Raw genomic sequence first — 24,053 nt, forward strand, 5'->3', positions numbered from 1 at the left:
GGGGACTGAGGCAGGAGAATCGCTTGAACCCGGGAGGCGGAGGTTGCAGTGAGCTGAGATCACGCTACTGCACTCCAGCCCGGTGGGTGGAGCGAGACTCTCCTTCTCAAAAAAAAAAAAAAAAAAAAATTCTAGAATGAAATGATATAATGTCCTGGATTTGCTTTAAAATATCTCAATTATATAAGAAAGCTTTAGGAAAAAAATCAAATTTTTCCTTTACCCTCACCAATGACAACCATTGTTTTTGTTTTGAGAAGTGTTAAATGTTCTGTATTTGATATTACACATAAATCACACTAAAATGCCTTTCAGTAAGTAAAAAGAACCATTTTAGATACAGGGAATTCTAATTAGATTGGCATAGTTAAGACCAAAAACATAAAGTACACATTGCTAGCTTATCTTCAGCCTTTGCCTTTAAGACGCAGATGAATACAAAACACAAGTGAGTCTTGCTTGGTTCTGAGACAATGAAGGAATTTCCCCAGTATTTAAATATATTCCCATAACCAGTTATATAAATCTATATATAAAACCAATCTCCAATAGATTTTAAGATGACATTCACCATCTTTGTGAAAAGTTGACCTTACTAGTGAAGTCCAGTCATATCTTTAAAAGGGGAATAGTGACAGCATTTACTGGATTGGAATTACTATTCAAATTCAAAAAACTGAACGTACTCATTTAACCACAAGCCAGTCTTAGTTAAATCAGGACTGCCCAACAAAAATATTCATCAGTCACTCATGATCTAAATTCTGGTATATGAGATTCATTAAATTATGGTACACATAAAAAAGTCATAAGACATTTCTGTTTTGTAATAAATAAGCAATGGCCAATTAGTACTCGTTAGCAGCTTTTTTGAGATAAGCTATCAAGTCTGCCCTTTCTGCCTCCTTCTTAATGCTGGCGAAGATCATTTTTGTTCCAGGGATATATTTTTAACATGGTTTTTACTCCTTCAGTTTTTCACACATACACACAAATACATATGCACAGCACTATGCTATAATACGATATAACCATTTTAGTTTGTAGCTTGTTAATTTAACATTATATTGTGAAATTTTCTCCTTATCAACAAATATTTGTATTTTAAAAATTTATTGTAAATGACTATATATTATTCCATTTGTATGGATTTACCATAATGGGCCCCCTAGGGTGGGACACTAACTTTGTTTCCATTTCTTCCTTACTAAATAATGAACATTGTAACATACCTTTATACTGAGGGAGTTCAGGAAATGCCACCCAAAAATATACAACTCTGTTTGGCATGCTGATTACTTCAAACTGAGGGCACTTGGGGGACAGAAGATGCAGGCAGAGGCTTTCTCTGGGCTTCCCTTGTCTGCCTAATGACAGATCCTCCAAAAGGAACTCAGTTGTCATGAATCCCCTCCCCAGGAATTTCATTAAGCAGAGAAGATTTACTCCTATCACAGCAGAGGACCTAGACAGACTTTGTTACACCCACTTTTCTGAGGGCTCATTCATCTCTCTCCAAAACCATTTAATCTCCCCTAAATTGTCTACATTCCCCCACCACAGCCCCTCAAATTCCGCTGTGAATATCCAAAGTCCAGTAAGATTTAGGAGCTTATATACCTTCTTCATAGAGCATATTATGTACCCTCTTCACGCTCTTCGTAGAGTATATATAAGCTCCTAAATCTTACTGGGTTTTGGGTATTCACTTGTCTTTCCTGTGATGCCCTGTGCATATAATAAATTAGTATACTTTTTTTTTTTTTTGAGATGGAGTCTCGCTCTGTCACCCAGGCTGGAGTGCAGTGGCGTGATCTCGGCTCACTACAAGCTCCACCTACTGGGTTTAAGCCATTCTCCAGCCTCAGCCTCCCAAGTAGCTGGGACTACAGGCGCCTGCCACCACGCCTGGCTAATTTTTTGTATTTTTTAGTAGAGACAAGGTTTCACCGTGTTAGCCAGGATGGTCTTGATCTCGTGACCTCATGATCCACCCGCCTCGGCCTCCCAAAGTGCTGGGATTACAGGCGTGAGCCACCGCACCCGGCCTAGTATACCTTTTTTTTCCTGTTGATCTGTCTGTTGTCAATGTTCATAGACTCAATTACTGAGCCCTCAGAGCATAGGAAAGTCTTCCTTCCCCTACACTACTAGCCATGCTAATATCCTTAGAATAAAATACTCAAAGTGGAACCGATGGATGAAAGGGAATATGTAGTTTTTAAGCTTCTGATAAGTTCTGCCAAGTTGAATATGAGTGTTTAAGAATTTACACTCAGGCTGGCTGGGTGCAGTGGCTCACTCCTGTAATCCCAGCACTTTGGGAGGCTGAGGCAGCAGGATTGCTTCAGGCCAGGAGTTTTGAGAGCAGCTTGGGCAATATAGCGAGATCCCATCTCAATTAAAAAATAAAAAATAGCCAGGCATGGTGGTGTGCGCCTGTAGTCCTAGCTACTCAGGCAGCTGAGGTGGGAGGATCTGTTGAGCCCAGGAGCTGTAGTGAGCTATGATCAAGCCACTATATTCTAGCCTGGGTGACAGAGTTAAGATCCTGTCTCTAAAAACCCAAAAGAATTTATATGCCTACAAGTGGCATATAAATTTGCTCGTTTCCCTTCAGAACACTGAGTGCTATCATTGTTTGTAAACTTTGACAATTTTACAGGCTGAAAAAGTGATTTCTTATATTAATGCGCATATCTTTTTTTTTTTCTTTGAGACAGAGCCTTGCTCTGTTGCCTGGACTAGAGTACAGTGGCATGATCTCAGCTTACTGCAACCTCCACATCCCAGGTTCAAGCGATTCTCCTGCCTCAGCCTTCCAAGTAGCTGGGACTACAGGCATGCGCCACCACACCCAGCTAATTTTTTTTTCTTTTTTTTTTTTTTGTATTTTTAGTAGAGACGGGGGTTTCACCAAGTTGGTCAGGCTGGTTTCGAACTCCTGACCTCAAATGATCAGCCCACCTTGGCCTCCCAAAGTGCTGGGATTACAGGCATGAGCCACCCCGCCCGGCCTAATGCACATATCTTTAATTGGCAAGAGAGTTGAATATTTATTGACCAATTGTATTGCTTCAAAATACTTCTCTATTGTGGTCTTTATCTTTTCCTTTCAATCTATAAGATATCTACATATATCAATACAATAATCCAGGCTAGGTGGCTTATGCCTGTAATTCCAGCACTCTGGGAGGCCAAGGCAGGTGGATCACCTGAGGTCAGGAGTTCAAGACTGGCCTGACCAACATGGCGAAATCCCGTCTCTACTAAAAATATAAAAAATTAGTCAGATGTGGTGGTGCGTGCCTGTAGTCCCAGCTACTTGGGAGGCTGAGCCACGAGAATCGCTTGAACCCAGAAGGTTAGAAGGTGGAGGTTGTGGTGGGCCAAAATTGCACCAATGCACTCCAGCCTGGGTGACAGAGTGAGACTCTGTCAAAAAATATATATATATAATCTAATAATTCATTGCCTTATTTTCCCATATTCATAACCAATTAGCCTAGTATTATCAAATAATCCATCCATCCTTTTCCCACTAATTTGAAGTTTCACCATTCTGACTATACACTTATGTATGTTGGGTCTATTTTGATGTTTCCAGTCTTTTGCACTGAAGTACTTGTCTGTTTGTGTCTCAGTGCCAAACAACCGTTTTTTGCATATGAGCCTCCTACATTATTGAAATAATGGCAATAAGTTGATAAGACTGAAGCAAGCAATGGGGGAGTTGCAAGCGATGAAGCTGCAGGGAGGCAGGCATGAGTTCATGAAGGGCCTCATAAGCCAGGTAAAAAGTCTGGAATTCGTCCAGAGGAGAACAAGGAACCACTAAGGAGTTTAACACAGAAAATAACATGATCCCCTTGGCGGTATAGAAACGACACTATTTGCATTGTAGACGATGCATTGAGGAAACATGCCTGGAGACTGGAGGACCAGTGAGGAGGCCATTTGAGCTGTCCAGGATAGCAGCACAGGAGCCAAATGAGGTGCAGAGGGCAGGAACTAGATGGATCTGGCAGATACTGAGAAGGGAAGTTTTTACAGAACATTTAACTAAAAGGTGTTAGGGGTGAGATGAGGATCAGGGCATAGGAAGCTGAGGGATATGAGTATAAGTTTGGGACTTGTGGATTTTGATGGGCCACAAGCAATGCCCATAGGTAGCTGCATATATGTAATTCAGGGCTTTAGGGGTCTGGGGAGGAGATTAGGCTTGAGAAATGATTTGAGATTAACGGGCATTTAGATGAAAACTGAAGCCTTTGAAGTGTTGAGTGAGTGAGGGGAGATGAGGGTGAAACCACCTTTGCAAAAAGTATGACAATGAGAAATGTCTACCATAGGAAAATTATGACAGTGAAAGAAATCTGATCTAACCGACTCCATCTTGCTTCTAACCTACAAACTGCCCTCGTTCATTCCTGGGTATAGGCCAAACTAACTTTGTGAAGAATTTATAGTGTAACATTGAAACAAAAACGATAATAGCCCCTCCCTGAAACAAACCCCCCCACCACTTGCCTGGGGACCAGACTGCCTTTGCAAAACTAACAAAGTGGCCACAAGATTAGAAATTATGGCCCAGGAGACATGCGGCCAGAGGCCTCAAGGTTCCTATTCTCCCCAGTCGCTCCTATGAATAATATCAGTATTGTAAAACCTAAGATTGGTGTTTGAGATATTTCTCAGACTCTGTATTCTGATGGACCAGCTGGTGCCATCCAGACCACTAAACTGGCTCATCTGGTCTTGTGGCACCGACCCAGGAACTGACAGAGCAAGAGGACAGCTTCAACTCCCTAGGATTCCATCCCTGACCCAATCAACCCGCACTTCTCATTCTCTTGCCCCCTACCCATCAAATTATCTTTTAAAAACCCTAGCCTCTGAATTTTCAGAGGCTGATTTGAGTAATAATAAAACTCTGGCCTCCCATTTAGCTGGCTCTACGGGTATTAAACTCTTTCTCTATTGCAATTCCTCTGTCTTAATAAATGGGCTCTATCTGAGCAGCAGGCAAGAGGAACCCACTGGTTGGTTGGTTACAAGGGGAGATGAGGGCCGAGGTCAGAGCCCAGAGGAAGTGAGCAGAGAAACAAGAGTTCACAAAGGACATCACTGTAGCCAGACATATACAAAGAAAACCTGGAGCAAGACAAGGCAGAACATGTTTCAAGGAAGTGTGTGGTCAAGTACTTAAAGCTTCAGAAACAACAAGCAAAGGGCAGGCTGAGAAATGGCCATGATATTTAGCCACAGAGAAACTACCAGTAGCCTTGGTGACAGTAGTTCCACTTAAGTGATAAGGCAGAAACCAGAAGGCAGTGGATGGAAGAATGAATGATGGAAGGTAAGATAATGGAGGCCATGAGTGCAGATGATTTTGAGGGCTATGAAAGGGAGGAGAGAGATGGGATGGTAGCTAAAAGGATACGGAGTAACAGCTTGATGAAAATATGAATTATTAGTAAATAATCACTTTCCTTTTTTCTTTGTTTAGCTCAGAGGCAAGAATAAATAATCACTTTCAGCTGGGCACGGTGGCTCACACCTGTAATCCCAGCACTTTGGGAGGCCGAGGTGGGTGGATCACCTGAGGTCACGAGTTCAAGACCAGCCTGGCCAACATGGCAAAACCCCGTCTCTACTAAAAATACAAAAATTAGCTGGGCCTGGTGGTGCACACCTGTAGTCCCAGCTACTCGGGAGGCTGAGGCAGGAGAATCGCTTGAACCCAGGAGGCAGAGGTTGCAGTGACCCGAGACTGTGCCACTGCACTCCAGCCTGGGGGACAGAGTGAGACTCTGTCTCAAAACAAACAAACGAAACAATAAATAATCACTTTCTAAACAGTTGCAAGTGGTTTTATTTGTTCTGAGTCCTTAAAATAATTCCCTCCTTTTTGAAATGCGAACTCTTTTCACTTGTCCTATAATTCTTCTCTGCTTGCTTAGTCCCCAATTAATCAGTGATGTGCTGATAAATATTAAATTAACAACCAGCTCTCTTGGGGAGGGGAGAAACTGCTGGGGGATGGAGGTGGGAATGGCTCTTGTGCAGGTAATTGACAAGGTCTGAGGCAGTGCACAATAGACAAGGTCTTAATGCAATTTCTGGCTCACAGTTCTAGATAAATTGAAACTAAAAAAAGAGCCTGAAGTAGTTGAAGATAAGTAAAAAGATATATGCATGAAGATGTTCAATCATGGTATTTATTATAGTGAAATCCATGGAATTACCAAAACGTCTAATAAGAGGAGAATGTTTAATTTATAGTACATTCATATAATGGATTATTATAGCCATTCTTTGAAGCATATTCAATGTCATGGGGAGATATAGATCTATATCCATATAAATGAAAAAAAAACCAGAATGCAATCTTATATGTTGTTCATATAATCCCAATTTAGTAAACTAAATAAAACATGTAGAGAACACAAAAGACTGATGCTAAAATACTTGTATTAGGGAAGACTGATTATGAGAGACCTTAATTTTCTTTATACTTTCCACTAAAATGACCACATATTCATATTTATAATAGAAAATCTATTATAATTGTAAAAATGGAGCTAATGACATTTATCTCTTAGGATTGTTACTAGAATTAAATGAACATATGCCTTTCCCAGTGCCTACCACATGCCTGACACTTAATAAGGTCCTGAATAAAAACCAGCTCCATTTCCCATATAAATAGTTGGAGACTGATGGTCTTTTGAATGGCCCTGAATGGATCTTCAAGTCATGATGGTAATTGAACACCCATTGTCCTTAAACCAAATAAAGCCAACCACACCATGGCTAAATTGGAATTGAATGCCACCTTGGGCCATGAAAGGGGGAAAAACAAAATGCTCATAAAAAGATAAAACCAGATATGAGCCTGTATTTGCCCACTATTGACATAGCAATAATGGTCAGTGATGGAGGCTTGGTTCAAGGTGAGAAGAAGCCAGCAGAGCTGGGAACACAGAGGATTACTGATGGATTCTTGGGGTTGGGCTACGGTCCATGAATGCAGCAAAGAATCAGTTTAATTTGCAGTGGTGATTTGCTGGAAGGTTCCCCTTTCCCTGACACACACAAAGGTTCCCCTTGCCCTAACACAGACAACAGCTGCGTCTCTGGATCTGTCAGGATATCTTTGTTTTAACAAAAAAGAACTTCTGTAGAGAGCAGGGGAAAGCACAGATCCACATGTAACTACTCTACCATTCTCACACTCTCTACTTTTGGTAAGCAGGGCTCCCTGGGAAAGTTTTCTTCTAAGTCAATAGGGTAGGCTGACCGTATAGTTTATCATCCATATAAGGACACTTTTGAAAATGAGTGGGATCCTGGTTAATAATTACCAGCACGAGAAAGAACTATCCTGAGCAAACTGGAAGGCAGGGCACCCTAACATGAGCATCGTACATTCCAACCCAAACGGCAGTGCCTGTGAAGGTAAGATATTCAAGAGTAAGAGGAAAGACTACATTGCCACGAATGGACCATCGAGGGCAATTCTGGTGAGGGCCCAGAAGGAAACGAGAGCTGTAGAGAAAGTCTTCATCTTCTCATACAATACCTAAATAACTCTGGACAGAATGTTGGTAGGAACATGGACAATAAAGGCCATTTTGATGAGGTCTCAGATGGAAATGAGGAACATGTTGGTGAACATCAGCAGAAAAGCAATGCTTGTTATAAAATGGCAAAGAACTTGGCTGAATTGTGTTTGTGTCCTAGGGTCTTATGGAAGGTAGAACTTGCAAGCCATGAAATTTAATATTTGGTTGAGGAAATCTCTAACCAAAGTTTGAAGGACTGGCCTGGCTCCTTTATTGTTGCTTACAGTAAAATTTGAGAAGAAATAAATGATTTAAAGATGGAATTGTTAAGCAAAAAGGAACCAGAACTAAAAAATTTGGAAAATTCTCAGCTTATCATTATTGAAAACAATGAGAAACCCTGTTTTGGAAAGAACAGCATAAAGGCCCTTTCTAAAAAGGCAAATAACAGACTGCTACTAAGTGACTCTTGCAGGTCCAGAGGCTGCTGTGGAATAGCATGTAGGCAGATATCTCCAAGTCCATGCTCAGAGGTCATGTGGACCCTCACTGGATCAGCAGAGGCTTAAGAATAAAGTTGTCCCTGAGTGCACCCAGCCCTAGGCACACATGTATGTGTCTGCAAGGCAGGGCTTTGAACTCCTCCTCACATTTACCACATGCCAGAAAACCAAACCACAAGTCCCTGACCACACAGACAGGTCCAGAGTACAGCCGCAGCTCTTCTGAGTAGCACAGAAGTGGAGAAGTCTGTCTGGGTTGTTGGTGCTCATGGCCCCAGGCCACAAAGACATCCCAGAGATATCTGCCTCTGGGGCCAAAAGACCCATTGGCAACATTTCTCTGGCTGCCCAGACACTTGGCATTCGTGGAAGCTGGCTGCTGGTGTATCAGGACTGGTCTAGCCCACATTTTTGGAGCAGAAGACCTCAGGTCTGAGAAAACAAGACCTGATGCCCACCTAGGCCTGGGTGTGTGGGTGGCAGGTGAGGGGGCATCACTGCTTACTGTGATGGGGATTATTTGGGCTACCCTCTGCAGCCATCTCAGGCCTACCCAACAGCTACTCAAGCCCCCAAGGATGTGCTGACCCAGCCCACTCTCCCAGAGCTCTAGTACAACGGCACAACCACAGCTATTCTCCCAAAGCCATTGGTATCTTTAGATTCCTAGCCCTTGCTACCCCTGTTCTTCCTGTCCGCAATGTCCTATCTTCTCTTCCCCACCTATTATCCCCTCAACTTATCCATCTCAAATGCCACTGCTTAGGAAGTCTCTCTAATAACCTTTCTCCTTTGTGTCATGGAAAAATATTCATCTCTTACCTATCGTGATACACCGTTAACTCCTTGAGAGAGGGGAGAAGTTATCTATCTATCTATCTATCTATCTATCTATCTATCTATCTATCATCTATCTATCATCTATCTGAAGCACCCACAAGTCTGAGCATTGGACTTTGCCTGACCCTGGACAAATAAATGAACACATAAATGACTGACAGCAGGTCCATGGTAATGAGCTCAGAGGCTTTCACACTTCCCTGGGAGACCCTGAACTAAGTGTTCTCCAACAGCTGTACCAACCAATGCAATTAATTGGTTCCAATCTGGTATCACAACTGGAAAATTTCCCCAAAGTTATTCCTGAGACACCAGGCCTTCTCCAGGCAGCCCTGGAAATTAGCTACTCTCAAAAATTCCTGATCACTCACCAAGACAGGGGAGCATCCAGCTCTCTTTTTGATGACATGAAGGAAGGGAATAATTTCACTCCTGTTTTTAAGGGCAATAGAGGCAATCATAAAGTATGCAAGGGAGGAGGAATGCAGCACTAAGAAGGTGAAGTGGGCTGGGGAGAGGGAAGCAAGGCCAGACCTGTCTTAGATGGGGAGAAACAGAAGCACACACTGAGTGGAGCCTTTCAGGGCAACAGAGGGTCAGAGGAAAATCAAAGCCTCCAGACCCCAAGCTGCAGACCCCACACACAAGCTGCCAAGAGAAGCAAAGCCAGAAGACCCAAGTGGAGGCAGCTTATTTCATCAGAATCCAGTTGGTTAAAAATAACTTCACTTATTAGTTTAAGTGAGATCACCACAGGGCTGGAAATTCACTGTCAGTGAAACAAAAATACTGAAAGGAAAATGAGAAAAGTCTACATTCACGATGAACTTTATAAAGAAACACAGGAGGAAGCTGCCTGAACATTCCACAGGCTCTGTTTTCCTTCTGGGCTCTTTATGAGGCACAGGTCTGCCATTTTTGGAATTAGCACTCTTCATTCTTCCAGTCTTGCCAAAGAGAAGCAGCTTAGCACCATGCAGCATCACTGGGAAAAAGGCAAGCTTTGGAGGAATACTGCACAGGAGCATCTGCTGAGCTGGACCTCACCTACACTCACGCGGGAACCTCACAGCACAGCCTGTTCTCCTCTGCTTCTGCCAAGGCGCTGCACCTTCCTTAAGCAAACAGATTTCCCTTGTTGACTGTGCTGTCAACAAAGACTCTACTGAGGAAAAGCAGCAACTCTGCTGAGAAGGGCGGAGGGCCTTGCAGGAGCCATTTACATGCTCTTTCTAAAGGAGAAAAGGCAGAGGGACAGGGATAGAACTCTCTCTGAGTAACTGTGGGAATCCATCCTGCTTTTCTGTTAAGCCCCAGGAGAACAGTCCTGTAGCCCTCATGCCATCTCTGCATGCATTCCTGCATCCTCTTCATGGCTCACCTGAAGCTTCCTCACCAATTAGGCCCTGCAGGACCAAGGCTCCTGTCTTCCCTGTAGCCTTTGCCCTGTGCAGCTCTTGCCCAGGCTAGGCTGGGGTGAGCTGCTCTGGGACGCAGGGCCCTGGAGCACTGTAACAGTGATGAACCACATATAATGCCTGCTCTTTTCAAATGGCATCCAGTCTTCACACACATGCCAACAGGTGTCATGGGAGCCTCGGCACATGCCTCATCTAAAGCATGCAGTTCTACTCAGCTCACACATGGGCATGAGCTCAGGGAGCCCAAAAGCTGAGACAACATAGATACTCTGCCTCTGGAACACATCCGGACAGTTTGCTGCTGACTTTTCTGGAGGCATGCCCTCGTTGTGCCCGGGTCTCCACACCCTCCAATTCCAACTGGCTCCCTCCAATCGGCACCCCCATGACTCAGTGTTATTTTGTTTCTTAGGTTTATTTCTGTCTGCTGCTGTTGTTGTTTTTGCTGTTTTTGGAGAAGTATGTAGACCATTTGTTGTTGCTGTTGTTGTTTGAGAGAGACATAGGGACCCACTCTGTTGCTCAGGCTGGAGTGCAGTGGCATGATCATAGCTCACTGCAGCCTCGAACTCCTGAATTCTAGAGATTCTCTCACCTCAGCCTCCAGAGTAGCTGGGAATACAGGGTGCGCCACCATGCCTGGCTAATTTTTTTATTTTTTGAAGAGATGGTTTTTAGGGACAAAGGGGCATCATATCTACAACTTACTCTCCAATGGTTCAAAAAAGAATTATAGATACACATATATACATATTTACATATGTATATATATGTATCTTGCTATGTTGCCCAGGCTGGTCTCAAACTTCTGGGCTCAAGTTATCCTCCAAAGTGTTGGGACTACAGGCATAAGCCACCATGCCCGGCCTGAGCTTTTTTGTTTGTTTGTTTGTTTGTTTTTTGAGACAGTCGTGTTCTGTCACCCAGGCTGGAGTGCAGTGGTGCGATCTCGGCTCACTGCAAGCTCCGCCTCCCAGGTTCACACCATTCTCCTGCCTCAGCCTCCCGAGCAGCTGGGACGACAGGTGCCCACCACCACACTCGGCTAATTTTTTTTGTATTTTTAGTAGAGACGGGGTTTCACCATGTTAGCCAGGATGGTCTCGATCTCCTGACCTCGTGATACACCCACCTCGGCCTCCCAAAGTGCTGGGATTACAGGCTTGAGCCACCGCACCCAGCCTGTTTTGTTTTGTTTTGTTTTGTTTTGTTTTGTTTTTGAGACAGTCTTGCTCTGTCGCCCAGGATGGAGTGCAGTGATGTGATCTTGGCTCACTGCAACCTCCACCTCCCAGGTTAAAGCGATTCTCATGCCTCAGCCTCCTGAGTGGCTAGGATTACAGGCATGCACCACTACATCTGGCTACAGCCTGAGCTTTTTGAGATTTTAAAATTTTATATAATTTCAAAGTTACATAAACATTATAAAAGCAAGGAACCCACCCTTTATGCAGGTTCACCAATGTGTTTTCATTTTCCCCTTTTTGCTTTATCATTCTCTTCTCTCTCTTCCTCTCTCCACACCTCTTCCTCTCTCCACACCACACACACACACGTGTGTGTATACATATATATATGAATATGTATATATGTGTATCTATAATTCTTTTTTGAACCATTGGAGAGTAAGTTGTACATATGATGTCCCTTTGTCCCTAAAAACCTTGGTGTGCATTTCTAAAAACAAGGATATTCTCTTACATAACTGCAGTAGTTATCCAAATTAGAAAATTTAAATGTTGATACAATACTATTATTTAATTCATAATCTGTATTCAAATTTCATCAATTATAGCTATTTTTTCCTAGTTCAGGATACAATCCAGGATCACGAATTGTATTTCATTGACAAATCTTTTTGGTCTTTCTTAATCTAGAACAGTTGCTTAGCCTTTTTTATTCTTGACATTTTTTAAAAAAGAGTAGGATGTTCTTCAATTTGAGTTTGGTTAATTTTTCCTTGTGATTAGATTCAGTTACACATTTTTGGAAGGAATATGCATAAAAATGAATCACTGAATCAATGTGTTCCTCTGAGTGCAATGTATCATACATATTGAGTTGCCCATGACTCAAATCTGGAGTCACTATCATGACATTGACTTTGGTGTCCTATAGGACATGAATGGATGTTCTCAACCTTTGGCTTCATGCACTACAGTTGTGGGCAAAAGGGGCACACACTTGCATACACATAACTTGCTCGATGGTCTGTGAGGTGGAAAGCCCAGGCTGGCCTGTTGGGTGAGGAGAAACACATGGCTTAGTTGCCCTTGTCACCCAAGCCAACGGCCAGCCAACTCCTAGAAGCAAGGGTACCTAGGTAACAGCAGCTGACCACAGACTTATGAATAAGTCCTACCAAGACTGGCAGAAAAGCAACCAAATTGGTGGTTCACAAAATTGTAAGCTAAATAAACAGTTGCTGTTTTAAGCCACTACATTTTGGGGTGATATGTTAGCTAGCAAAAGCTAACTGATATATCTTGTTTATTGGAGAAAGAAATAAGACTCAGAAGCCCTACATTATTTCTTTGATATTACTGAGGAAAAAAGGTTGTCCTGTTTTTCTTCTGTCTCTGTCCTGTCTCCCTCAGGGATATGACCCTCTGTTTATGTTTAGAATTTAAAAGATTATTTAAATTTACTAATATGGGCCAGGTGCAGTAATCCCAGCATGTTGGGAAGCCGAGGCAGGTGGATCACCTGAGGTTAGGAGTTCAAGACCAGCCTGGCCAATATGGTGAAACCACGTCTCTACTAAAAATACAAAAATTAGCCGGGCATGGTGGCGGGCGCCTGTAATCCTAGCTACTCAGGAGGCTGAGGCAGGAGAATCGCATGAACCCAGAAGGTGGAGGCTGCAGTGAGCCGAGATCACACCACTGCACTCCAGCCTGGGCGACAAGAGTAAGACTCCATCTCAAAATAAATAAATAAATAAAAATAAAAAATTTACTTGAGTGTGTGTGTGTGTGTGTGTGTGTGTGTGTGTGTGTGTGTATGTGTTTTAAGAAAAAAAATAAACCACAGATACTGCTCTCCCTGGATTTTTTGAAAACCAAGTCACATCTCTCAGTTGCTTGACTGGATCAATGATGGCAGAAGACTCTCCCAACATCCTTCCATAGAAACCAGCAGATGCAGAGCCCTTCCTAGAGAGGGACCCCAGAGCAGAAGGCTCTTAGGGTTCACCATGACTCTTACTTTTACCAACTCCTCTGATCCCTTTCCTGGAGATAAGGATTTGGTGCCTCTGGGATGCAGCAAGATGGTTTGTACTTTCAACAAGTTCTTCTGGTATTTCACATCATCAGGGGAGTTTGGGAAACACTGCATTACAGAAAGGGTTCTCAACCTGGGCTGTACATTAAAATCACAAGGGAGTTTTTAAAAACCCAGAATATTTAAATCAGAATCTTTAGCGCTGGCACTGAGGCATCAGTATTTTTTAATTACTCCCCCCACCCCTCCCCAATGAGTCCAGTGTGCAGCCAAGAAGAACCTGTGCTCGTTTCTATGACTGATTAGTAAGAAGCTTGCTTCTCCCTTCCCATTCACATGAATATTCCTTTTACAACCGCATGTGTTTCTGATAACAGAGGTGTACTTATCTGGTGCATACAAAATGCTGCCCTTGAGACTTCTTTATGATTTTCTCCTCACCACTCAGCTGATTTCCCAATAGGAATTTGAATTTTCCTTACTGTGAGCAGTTCCCTAAATCTTATAAATTTCCTTTTTGGGAAAAAGATATTATTTTCTTTTTAGTGTACTGTCCAATATGAAGACAGACTGGAGGGCAAGCTTTGAACATCAGCAGCTGTATCAGATGCTGCCAGGGCTCTGCCCACATTCTCTAGACACCTTTACCATTCCCATGCACAGGGACTCCTGGTAGGCACCTTTGCCTCTTTGTTGGAAGGTGGACTCAGGCTACTGGAACCTTTTGCCTGTGCACACACGAAAAAACAAAAGAACCCGGGAATTTATATCTCCTGAAGCAACCCTTCACACATGACTGACAGGTGTGGTATAACTACTCCAGCTCCCTCACCCCAATCAGGAAAACTGTGGTTACATACATACACTATCTCCAGGGGTTTCCTGAGTGATTGAGCCAAAGTTACTCGGCACCTCACCACCACTGTGAATTTCACTTAATATTGCACCGATGCTTGACCCCCTTCCTTGTCTTGTCCACTTCCCCACCGCACTATTGGCTTTTCTTTGGAAGACTTCCTGATAAACCATGTCTAGTAAATCCTCACTTCAAGGTTTTCTTCTAGAGAAACCAACCTAATATAGCAATCCCCAAGAGCACACCCTCCAGCACCTTTAAGAAGACTCTGGCACTGACCTTCATCCTTAATACAAAGGGCACTGTATGTGCCACCAGGAACTGGGTTGCTCTCAATTCTCACATCGACAGCTCTCATGATTTGCTGTTCTCCACTTCCTTTGCTACACACAGTTGTTCTGAAATAGACAAAAAAGGCACTGAATGAGGAAAACTCTGGGTTGAAAATAATAAGGAATAATTCTCTTCTGCTGTCAGCTCCGAATCAGCAGAGATTTTTCTGATTCATGAGCTCTGTCTGAAAGCATAAATCTGGACACATTCTCTGCAAAAAAAAGGTCGAAATTCAGAAATACAGGTGATGCTTCAGTTGATGTTATAGGTATCAATTCGAGTTTCAAAGGCAATATATTGTTGATCTCTTCTAGATTATGTTGGTTTTTATTTCATAAAATTCTGCTCTTTTCTTTTTCTCTTATTTTGCTGTTCTTCAAATTTCTTTAGCTCTTTAGTTCATGAAACTTCAACTTTTTTCCTTTTCTAACAAACATTTAATGTTTTAGATTTCCTTCTAGGTATAGCTTTGGCAGCACCCCATGAGTTTGGGTATGTACATTTTTAATTAGTTCTAAATATATGATAATTTCCATTATAATTTTTTTCCCATAATTTATTTAAGGATATCTTTTCTAAACAGCAAATACTTGAATTTTTAAAAGTTCATCTCACAATCTCTGTTTTCTAATTGGAGCCTCTTGTCTACTAATACTTAATTTAATCATCAATCTAATTTAAATCTGCTTTTTATTAGTTCTGCCCATTCTCTCTTCCTTTCCTCTTCTTTCTTTTTTCCCACTTTGGGTTATCTGAATTCTTCTTCTTCTTTTTTGGGGCAGTATTCTCTTTTTTCTCTGTATTGATTTGGAAGTTAAATATCCTTTCTCTATTTTCTTCAGTGGTACCCAGAAGTTACAACTTCTTTGACTTATTGAAATGTATTATTACTTTTATCATCTTCCCTAATAATACAACTTGAAATACTTAAAACACTACATATGAATACACTTAAAATACTTCCCACTTATATAAATCGTTTTTTAGTATCCAGTGTTACTGTTACTGCTTCAATTACATAATTTCAATTGGTCCACATATTTACTCCTTCCATTTATTCTTTTTTGCCTCTCCAGTCTTCTTCATGCAATATTTTCCTCCCGCCTGAAGAGCACTTGTTAGTGTTTAAGTGCAGACTGGATGTAATGAATTCTCTCGCCTTTTGTCTGTCTGAAAATGTCTTTATTTCACCTTTATTATTGGGAGATATTTTTCACTGAGGATAAAATTCTAGGTTAGCAGTAATTTTCTTTCAGTACCTTCAAAATATCAAAAGTCTTTGGGCTTTCATTGTCAGTTTATTGTTGCTCCTTTAAAGACAATCTCAGCATTTTTAATTTATAAAAATATTCTTTTCTTCATATATGATTCTTACCAGTCTTACTATGATGTGCCTAGCTGTGAATTTCTTTGTATTTGTCTTACTTGAGCTTTGCAGGGATTCTTGAATCTGTGTCTGGAGGTTTTTCTTCAATTGTGGATCATTTTCATATTACTTTTATTCTATTTTCTTTTATGTTTCTCTTCTCCTTTTAGAATTCAAATCATATTACATCTTCTTTGTCTTTTACCCTTTGTTGTATAATTTTTCATCCTTTTTCCCTCTGTTATTTATTCTGGATATCTTCCTCTGAAATATTTTCCAGTTCACTAATCCTCTCTTTGGCTCTTTTTTTAAAAAGTCTTTCTCTCCTTTCCTTTCCTTTTCTTTCTTTCTTTCCTTCATTCCTTCCTTCCTTCCTCTTTCTCTCTCCTTCCTTCCTTCCTTTTCTTTTCTTTCTCTCTCTTCTTTCTTTCTTTTCTTTTTTTTTCTTTTCTTTTCTTTCTTTTTGCAACAAGGTCTCACTATGATGTCTAGACTGTATTTAAACTTTGAACTCCTTGGCTCAAGTGATCCTCCTGCCTCAGCCTCCCAAGTAGCTGGGACTATAGGCATGCACCACCATGCCCAGCCCTCTTTGGCTCTTTTTAATCAGCTATTAGGTCTATCCATTAAGTTCTTAATTTTAGTTACTGAATTTTTCATGTCTAGAGTTTCCATTTGGTTATTTTTACAGTTTCCACACTCTGCCAAAATTCTCCTTCTCATCTTTTATATCTTTGAACATGTCAAGGATAGTTATTTTAAAGTCTGCATCTACCAATCCTAATGTCTGGAGTTTCTATTACCTATTGTTTCTTCTGAATTTTATTCTACTTGCCTTGTCTCCTCATGCAACTAGTTATTTTATATTGTGTGACAAATCCTACATCGGCTAAATTGTTTGTTGAAATTAATTGAGGTCTAGGATACTATCTTCCTCAAAACATAATTTTTATTTGATTCTCCTAGACATCTGGAGCACTGGAAATTCAGGGTCATCTCAATCCAAATTCATGGCTATAGAGTATTTGAAGACGTGCTGCTTCTCCTAGGAGGGCCTGCGAACAGTTCACTGTACAGTGTACTGTGTCCAGCTTACCCTTAGGGCATAGCCCTGCAAGGTCCCAACCCAAAGCAAAACGGCTCACTGGGTCCCCTCCTACACAGAAGGTGAATTCAAATCTCCAACCTCCTAGTCCCACGTGGCTATTAAAACTGCTATTCAGCTTTTTAGCCACCCTTTATGGAATCTGCAAAGGTTTCCAGGAGACAAGTGGCCCAAAAGTCTGAATTCATCATTCTAGGCCTTTATCATTCTCTGGATTTATGTGTACACTCAACATAAATTCATAGAGATATAGGGCAGATGTGCTAGATGTCTACTATGCCATCAATTACAAGATGCACCACACATTTAATCATTGCTTTTCAGTGTGTGGTGAGGGAGTGGAGACCTGTGCAGGAAAGGCCCACAGTGAAATGTACATACTAATGGTCAGATGCTTGTTTCTAGAAAAATAAAATGAAAGGACATTGAATAGGAATGGTGAAAAGAGAATAATAAGTTTTAAAAAGTAAATTAAAAAGGGATAGAAAAACTATTTTAATATATTGTGTAGTAAATATAACAAGTATATTTTCTTTATTTTCTTTCTTTCATTATTTATTTTGAGACAGAGTCTAGCTCTGTTGCTCATGCTGGAGTGCAATGGTGCCATCTTGGCTCACTGCAACCTCTGTCTCCCTGGTTCAAGCGATTCTCCTGCCTCAGCCTCCTGAGTAGCTGGGACTACAGGCACACACCACCATGCCCAGCTAAGTTTTGTATTTTTTTATTTATTTTTATTTTTTTAGTAGAGACTGGGTTTCGCCATATTGGCCAGGCTGGTCTTGAACTCCCGACCACAACTAATCCGCCCGCCGTGGCCTCCCAAAATGCTAGGATTACAGGCATGAGCCACTGCACCCAGCTGTATGTTTTCTTTGTAAGGTAATATCATTTCAGCCTGCAGAGATCCACTAATATGTCTTAATACCTTATAGTAAACCTACAGAAGATGGACCTTTCTAATCATCCAGTCCTGGCATACAATGCTTGAGAGACCTAAGCCTAGTTGCAAGCGGTCTCTTCAGAATCTGTGAATACTCTGGTTATCTGATGAAATTTTATAGTAACAGGATTATGAAAAAATATTCCTACTTGACTACATTATGGAAATGCATGCACAGGGCATATTTTGTCTATTCAAGAGCATAGATATAAAATGTAAGGCAGAGAGGACCACAGTTCCAGATTCACCAAAAGGCTTTGGATGTAGCCTCAGTTGTCCCTTTATTCAGTTGCTGCTTCATACTTGGCACATTTGGAGACATGAGTCAGCATGGCTATGTTTTCTATGGCCACTCGCCAGCCAGACATCTTAGGATCATCATCTACCAAAGTAGTTCTTGGTGCCTTGTTTGCTTTCACATTTCCTGTGGCATGAAGGAAAAAGTGAAGTGGCTCCTGCCTTCTCTGAGCATGACTAAAGAAGTGTTTATTTCTGCTTTTGTTGCCTGTGTTTTTGAGATCTTATTAAAATATTTTCCCAGACCAATATCCTGAAGCATTCTTCCTATGTTTTCTTCTAGTAGTTTTATAGTTTTGGGTCTTACATTTAGTTCTATAATCTACTTTGAGTTGATTTTTATATGAGGTGAGAGGTGGGGGTCTAGTTTTATTCTTCTGCATACAGATATCCAGTTTTCCCAGCACCATTTATTGAAGATACTGTCCTTTCCCCAGTGAGTGTTCTAAGTTCTAGTGTTCTATACCACTGTAGGATGGCCATAGTTAACAATAACATATCATTTCAAACAGCTAGGAGGATATCGAATGTTCCCAGCAAAAAATAAATGATAAATATTTGAGATGACAGATATGCCAATTACCCTGATCTGATCACTCTCAATTATGTGTGTCAAAACATCACTATGCACCCCATGAATATGTACAATTATTATTTGTCAATTTAAAAAATAAAATTAGGTCAAGCATGGTGGCTCACACCTGTAAACCCAGCACTTTGGGAGGTGGAAGCCAGAGGACTGCCTGAGTCCAGGAGTTTGAGACCAGCGTGAGCAATAAGGCAAGACTTTGTTTCTACAAAAAAAACTAATAAATTAATAAAAATTTAAAACAAAGCAGGTTTCAGCACTATTAGAAAGATTTCTCCTAGCTGGCCATAACAATTACTTCTCTAAAGGATTCCACGGGTCAGGCACTCAAATAGCCACAGCAGGAATGGCTAGTCTTGCGTGTAATGTCTAGGGGCTGAGCTGGCAAGACTCATAGGCTGGCAATAACTCAATGGCTGGGGGCTAGAATCACCTAGAGGCATCTTCATTCACATTTTTGGCAGTTAATGCTAGCCACTGGCTAGGACATTGGTTAGGGCTGTTGGCAAGAGCCCCTAAAGGAGATACCTCCATGTGGTCTGGCATTCCTCACAGCACACCCATCTCAGCACAGTCAGACTCCTCATGGCATCTCAAGGCTGCAAAAGTGAGTGTCCCCAGAAATCTAGACAGATGCGGCATGGATTTTTCCAACCTAACTTCAGAAGTCACGTAATCTCACTTTTGCTGTATTCTATCAGTAGAGGCAAACACACCTATTGATGGCAGTGGTATGAAAAAATTTGTGGCCATATTTTAAAACCTCCATACCACGTTCCTATACATATACATGCAGATGAGTATCCACAGAAAAAAGGGATAAAGAATGTATACCAAACAATTAATAGTCATTATCTCTGAGGTGGAGAAGAAGAGAGAAACTTAACTTTGTACTTTATATATATATGCATTATTTGAAATTTTTACAATAAGCATGTATTCTTTTTATACTTAAAAAAAATTCAAGGCTAGGCAGGGTGGCTCATGCTCGTAATCCCAGCACTTTGGGAAGCCAAAGCAGGAGGAATGCTTGAGGTCAGAGTTCGAGACCAGCCTGGGCAACATAGCAGGCATTTTTTACCTCTATAAAAAAAAATTAGCCAGGTGTTATGGCACATGCCTGTAGTCTTAGCTGCAGGAGGCTGAGGCAGGAGAAACATTAGAGCCCAGGATGTTGAGGCTGCAGTGAGCTATAATCGTGCCACAGCACTCCAGCCTGGTCGACAGAGGGAGACCCTATGTCTAAAACAAAAAAAGAAAATTCAACATAACAAAGTAAGGGGATAAAAGAACTATGACAGAACTCCAGAAAAATGCTTTTGTAAGTAAACTCAAAACATGAACACACACCAGGCGTGGTGGCTTACACTTTGGGAGGCCGAGGCAGGTGGATCACCTGAGATAAGGAGTTCGAGATCAGCCTGGCCAATACGGTGAAACCCCATCTCTACTAAAAATACAAAAATTAGCTGGGCATGGTGGCACACGCCTGTAATCCCAGCTACTTGGGAGGCTGAGGCAGGAGAATTGCTTGAACCTGGGAGGTGGAGGTTGCAGTGAGCCTAGATTGCACCACTGCACTCCAACCTGGGCAACAGAGCTAGACTCCATCTCAAACAAAACAAAACAAAACAAAACAAAACATCAACACACTGGAAGCTACTGCCCACTGTACTCTGCCTGTACTGGTACCTCAACAGAACAATTACTGAGTCCTATATAAGCCTTGGTGGTGCAACTGGGGTGAGTTGGAAAAGGAGTGCTCGCCTAACTTACCCAAGAGTACCATCTGCTAGCCAGCCAGTGGTGCACACTGCAAAGGAGCAATCCTGTACCACTCTCCGCAGCTCGTCTGCAGATGCCAGGTGAGCGCCCCTGCTCTTGCAGGAAAGCCGAGCAGCCTCCAGTTGTAGGCCCTGAGAGCCATTCTGAGACTCCAGCACAAAGAGCTTTCCTGTGTGGGAACAAGAACAAACACATGTGGATTTCAGGATCCATGGGAAGTTAGTCTCAGCAAACATCCTCTGGCAGATGCCAGTTAGAACTGTAGTCCTTGCCTGAAGGCCCAAGTGCAGCAACTACCACATCCACATCCCTGGGACCAGGTGACGATAATTACACTAGCATTTTCGTCTTTTTTTTTTCTCTTGTCTTCTTCTTCTTCCCCCACCGCCCCAAAATTAACCATCGGCTCTGGCATGTCGATCTGGAAAAGCCCTTCAAATCTTTCTTTTAAAATGGTGTTTTACAAATATCATGTGTCAAGGCTCAGTGTCCTAGGCTTCCCTGAGTTAGGTCACTTGATGTCTAAGGCACTGATTTAGGCCTCAGCTCTGCTTTCTTCTGCCTCCCTCAGCCCTAGGATGACCCCCTATACAACAGGTTGCTTCCCTTCTCTCTGTCCCTTGCCTTAAGATATTACCAGGCCCCTTTCACAATAAATTCATTTGTGTCTGCTGTACTTCTGTCCTACTGCACAAGAAAACAGGGATGATGTCTGGTACACCTTGGCTTCCTATAGCACATTAATATATGGACATGTAGTGGGCCTCAAAGAATGTGTGATCAATGGGGGGATGGGAACCTGAATTCAAGCGAGGTGAAAGCCCAGGCTGAAGGCAAATGAGAATTTTAAGCAAGGAAACCACGGTACCGGAGGGAGCACTGAGGTCCCCAGGAGCCTCCTGGAGGAATGAAGCAATGCCTTGGGTGGCCCTATCAAGTTAAGCTAAAGGCAGGGGAGAAAACACCTACTTAGAATGAGACACTTTACTTCCACCTGTCACCAACTTTTTCATAATATATCAGTGATTGGACTAAGACACAACTAAGACACAAGTCATCTGCTTGCAAAAGACTAAGACACAAGTCATCTACTTGCAAAATTATTATAATAAATATAATAATTCCCCAGCTTTGGAACCAAAAGTTGTAATAAAAATACAAAAAAAAATTTAAATAAACACACCCATAGGTGAGTGGCACTCCTACATTTAACTACAAAAAGGTAGTATTAACAAAACTACAAGGAAAAACAAAAAAATCCACAATCCTTGAGGAAATTTTAAACTACTATCCCTCTCAGTAATTGTTAAAACAGAAAACAAAATTAGCACTCTTGATGTAAGAACCTATGTGCACTACTGCATACCAAACTACAGAATACACATTCATTTTAGGCACACACAGAACATTTGTAAAACCGATCAAATACTGAGCTATAAAGCAAATCTAAAAAAACCTCAAAAGACAAAAATCATACAAAGCATGCCTTTTAGACTACAACAAAGCTAAAATCACTTATTTTATATATGAAACACTTATATAGTGTTTACTATGGACTAGATGTTGTTCAAATTGCTTTACAAATACTCATTAAATTAATTCTTATGACAACTCTATGATATAGGTGGTATTATCATCCTCATTTTATAGTTAAGGTTTAGTATTAATGCTTGTCTGAGATCACACAGCAGAGATACAAAACCAGGCAGTAGGGCTCCGTTAGTGATTTTAATCACTTGGTTACACTGTCTCTCAATAACAAAGCAATAACTAGGAAAATCCCCTTGTGCATGGAAATTACAAAATATACTTCTAAATAAACTGTGTTCAAAGAAGAAATCCCAACTGAAATAAAACATGTCAACTCAAGGGCCAAAAACTTATGGAGAAACTAAAGTAGTTTAAGAGAAATTTATAGCCTCAGACCTCACATTATTAATACCAAAAAAGTATGGTTGAGAATCAATGATCTAAGTTTCTAGCTCAAAAAACTAACACAAAAGTCCCACAAAATCAAATCTTCTAACGTAGAAGGAGGAAATAATACAGATAGAGCAGAAATCAATAAAACGGAAAGCAGACACACAATCAAGAAAATAAAGCCAAAAGTTGCTTTTTTCAAAAGAATAATAAAATGGATAAACCCCAACTAAGACTGATCAAGACAAAAAAAGAGAAAACACAAAGTACCAATATCAAGAATGAAAGGGAACATCACTACAGATCCCGTGGACCCTGAAATGATAATTAGAGATTATTACATTGTATATGCCACATTAGACAATCTAAATGAAGTGGGGGGAAAACTTTAAAAAACAAAACTTAGCAACATTGACACAAAATTAATTTTAAAATCTGGATACTTCTTTATCTACCAAACAAATTAAATTCATTATTTAAAATCTTCCTACAAGAAAACCTTCAGACACAGATGATCTCACACCAAAACAAACAACAAAAGCCCTCACCCGCAGAAACCCTTTCAGAGTTAAAGAAGGAGCAACTTTACAATTTGGTTTAGGAACCATCATACGTTTGATATCAACACTTGGCAAAGATATTATAAAAAATGAAAATTACAGGCTAATATGTTTCATGAACATAGATTCAATAATCCCAAACCAGCTTCCCTCACTCCAGGCTCAGTTCTAGGTCTTCTCGCTGTAAAATTTTTCCTTAGGATTCTGCCCACGCACATGATTTCAAAGACCAACCTTATACAGATGACACGTTTTTAGAAATAGTTTCTCTCCAAATCTATCTCTTCAAATATCTGTAATTCATCATACTTAAGCTGAACATTTCTTCTTCTTCCTCCCATCACCATAGCACACAAATAACTAAATGTAGGAACTGGTGGCAGCTAAGAATTTAGTACCAAAAAGAATCCTTTGATAATATAGCTTATAACTCTTCCTGGTTCTAGTATAAAAGTTGGAGCTCAGAAAATTGAGTTTACTATAAGGAAGTATACCTATAATTGTCCATTGAGGAAGTGGGGAAAGAAAAGGAAGGAGAATGAAGAAAAGGAATCATTTCTGGCAAGCAGTAACAAAGAATCATGTGCTCTGGTGTTGTCCTTACTTTCTCTTTGACCAGTGACATTTCTGCCTTTAATTTTCTATGACCCGTATCAAGCTAGACAGGCACAAAATATCGATCCTTATCCACATGGCATTCCACTTAAACAGTTATAATGAGATGAAACTCTAAAACCTTATG

The 24,053-nt window shown here is 41.1% G+C and overlaps 1 protein-coding gene across 2 annotated transcripts in view; it reads right to left on the reverse strand.

Moving 5' to 3' along the window:
• Positions 1-24,053, reverse strand: part of SUSD5 (sushi domain containing 5) — a 65,080-nt gene that overhangs the window by 39,282 nt on the left and 1,745 nt on the right. For both annotated transcript variants that reach the window (XM_009445078.4, XM_016940641.3), the window contains exons 2-3: positions 20,823-21,000; positions 14,693-14,811 (exon numbers count right to left, since the gene is read on the reverse strand). In XM_009445078.4, coding sequence (XP_009443353.4) covers positions 14,693-14,811; positions 20,823-21,000 — 297 coding nt within the window. The remainder of the gene's footprint in view (positions 1-14,692; positions 14,812-20,822; positions 21,001-24,053) is intronic.

The sequence above is a fragment of the Pan troglodytes genome, chromosome 2 (assembly GCF_028858775.2).
Source record: "Pan troglodytes isolate AG18354 chromosome 2, NHGRI_mPanTro3-v2.0_pri, whole genome shotgun sequence".
NCBI lineage: Eukaryota > Metazoa > Chordata > Mammalia > Primates > Hominidae > Pan > Pan troglodytes.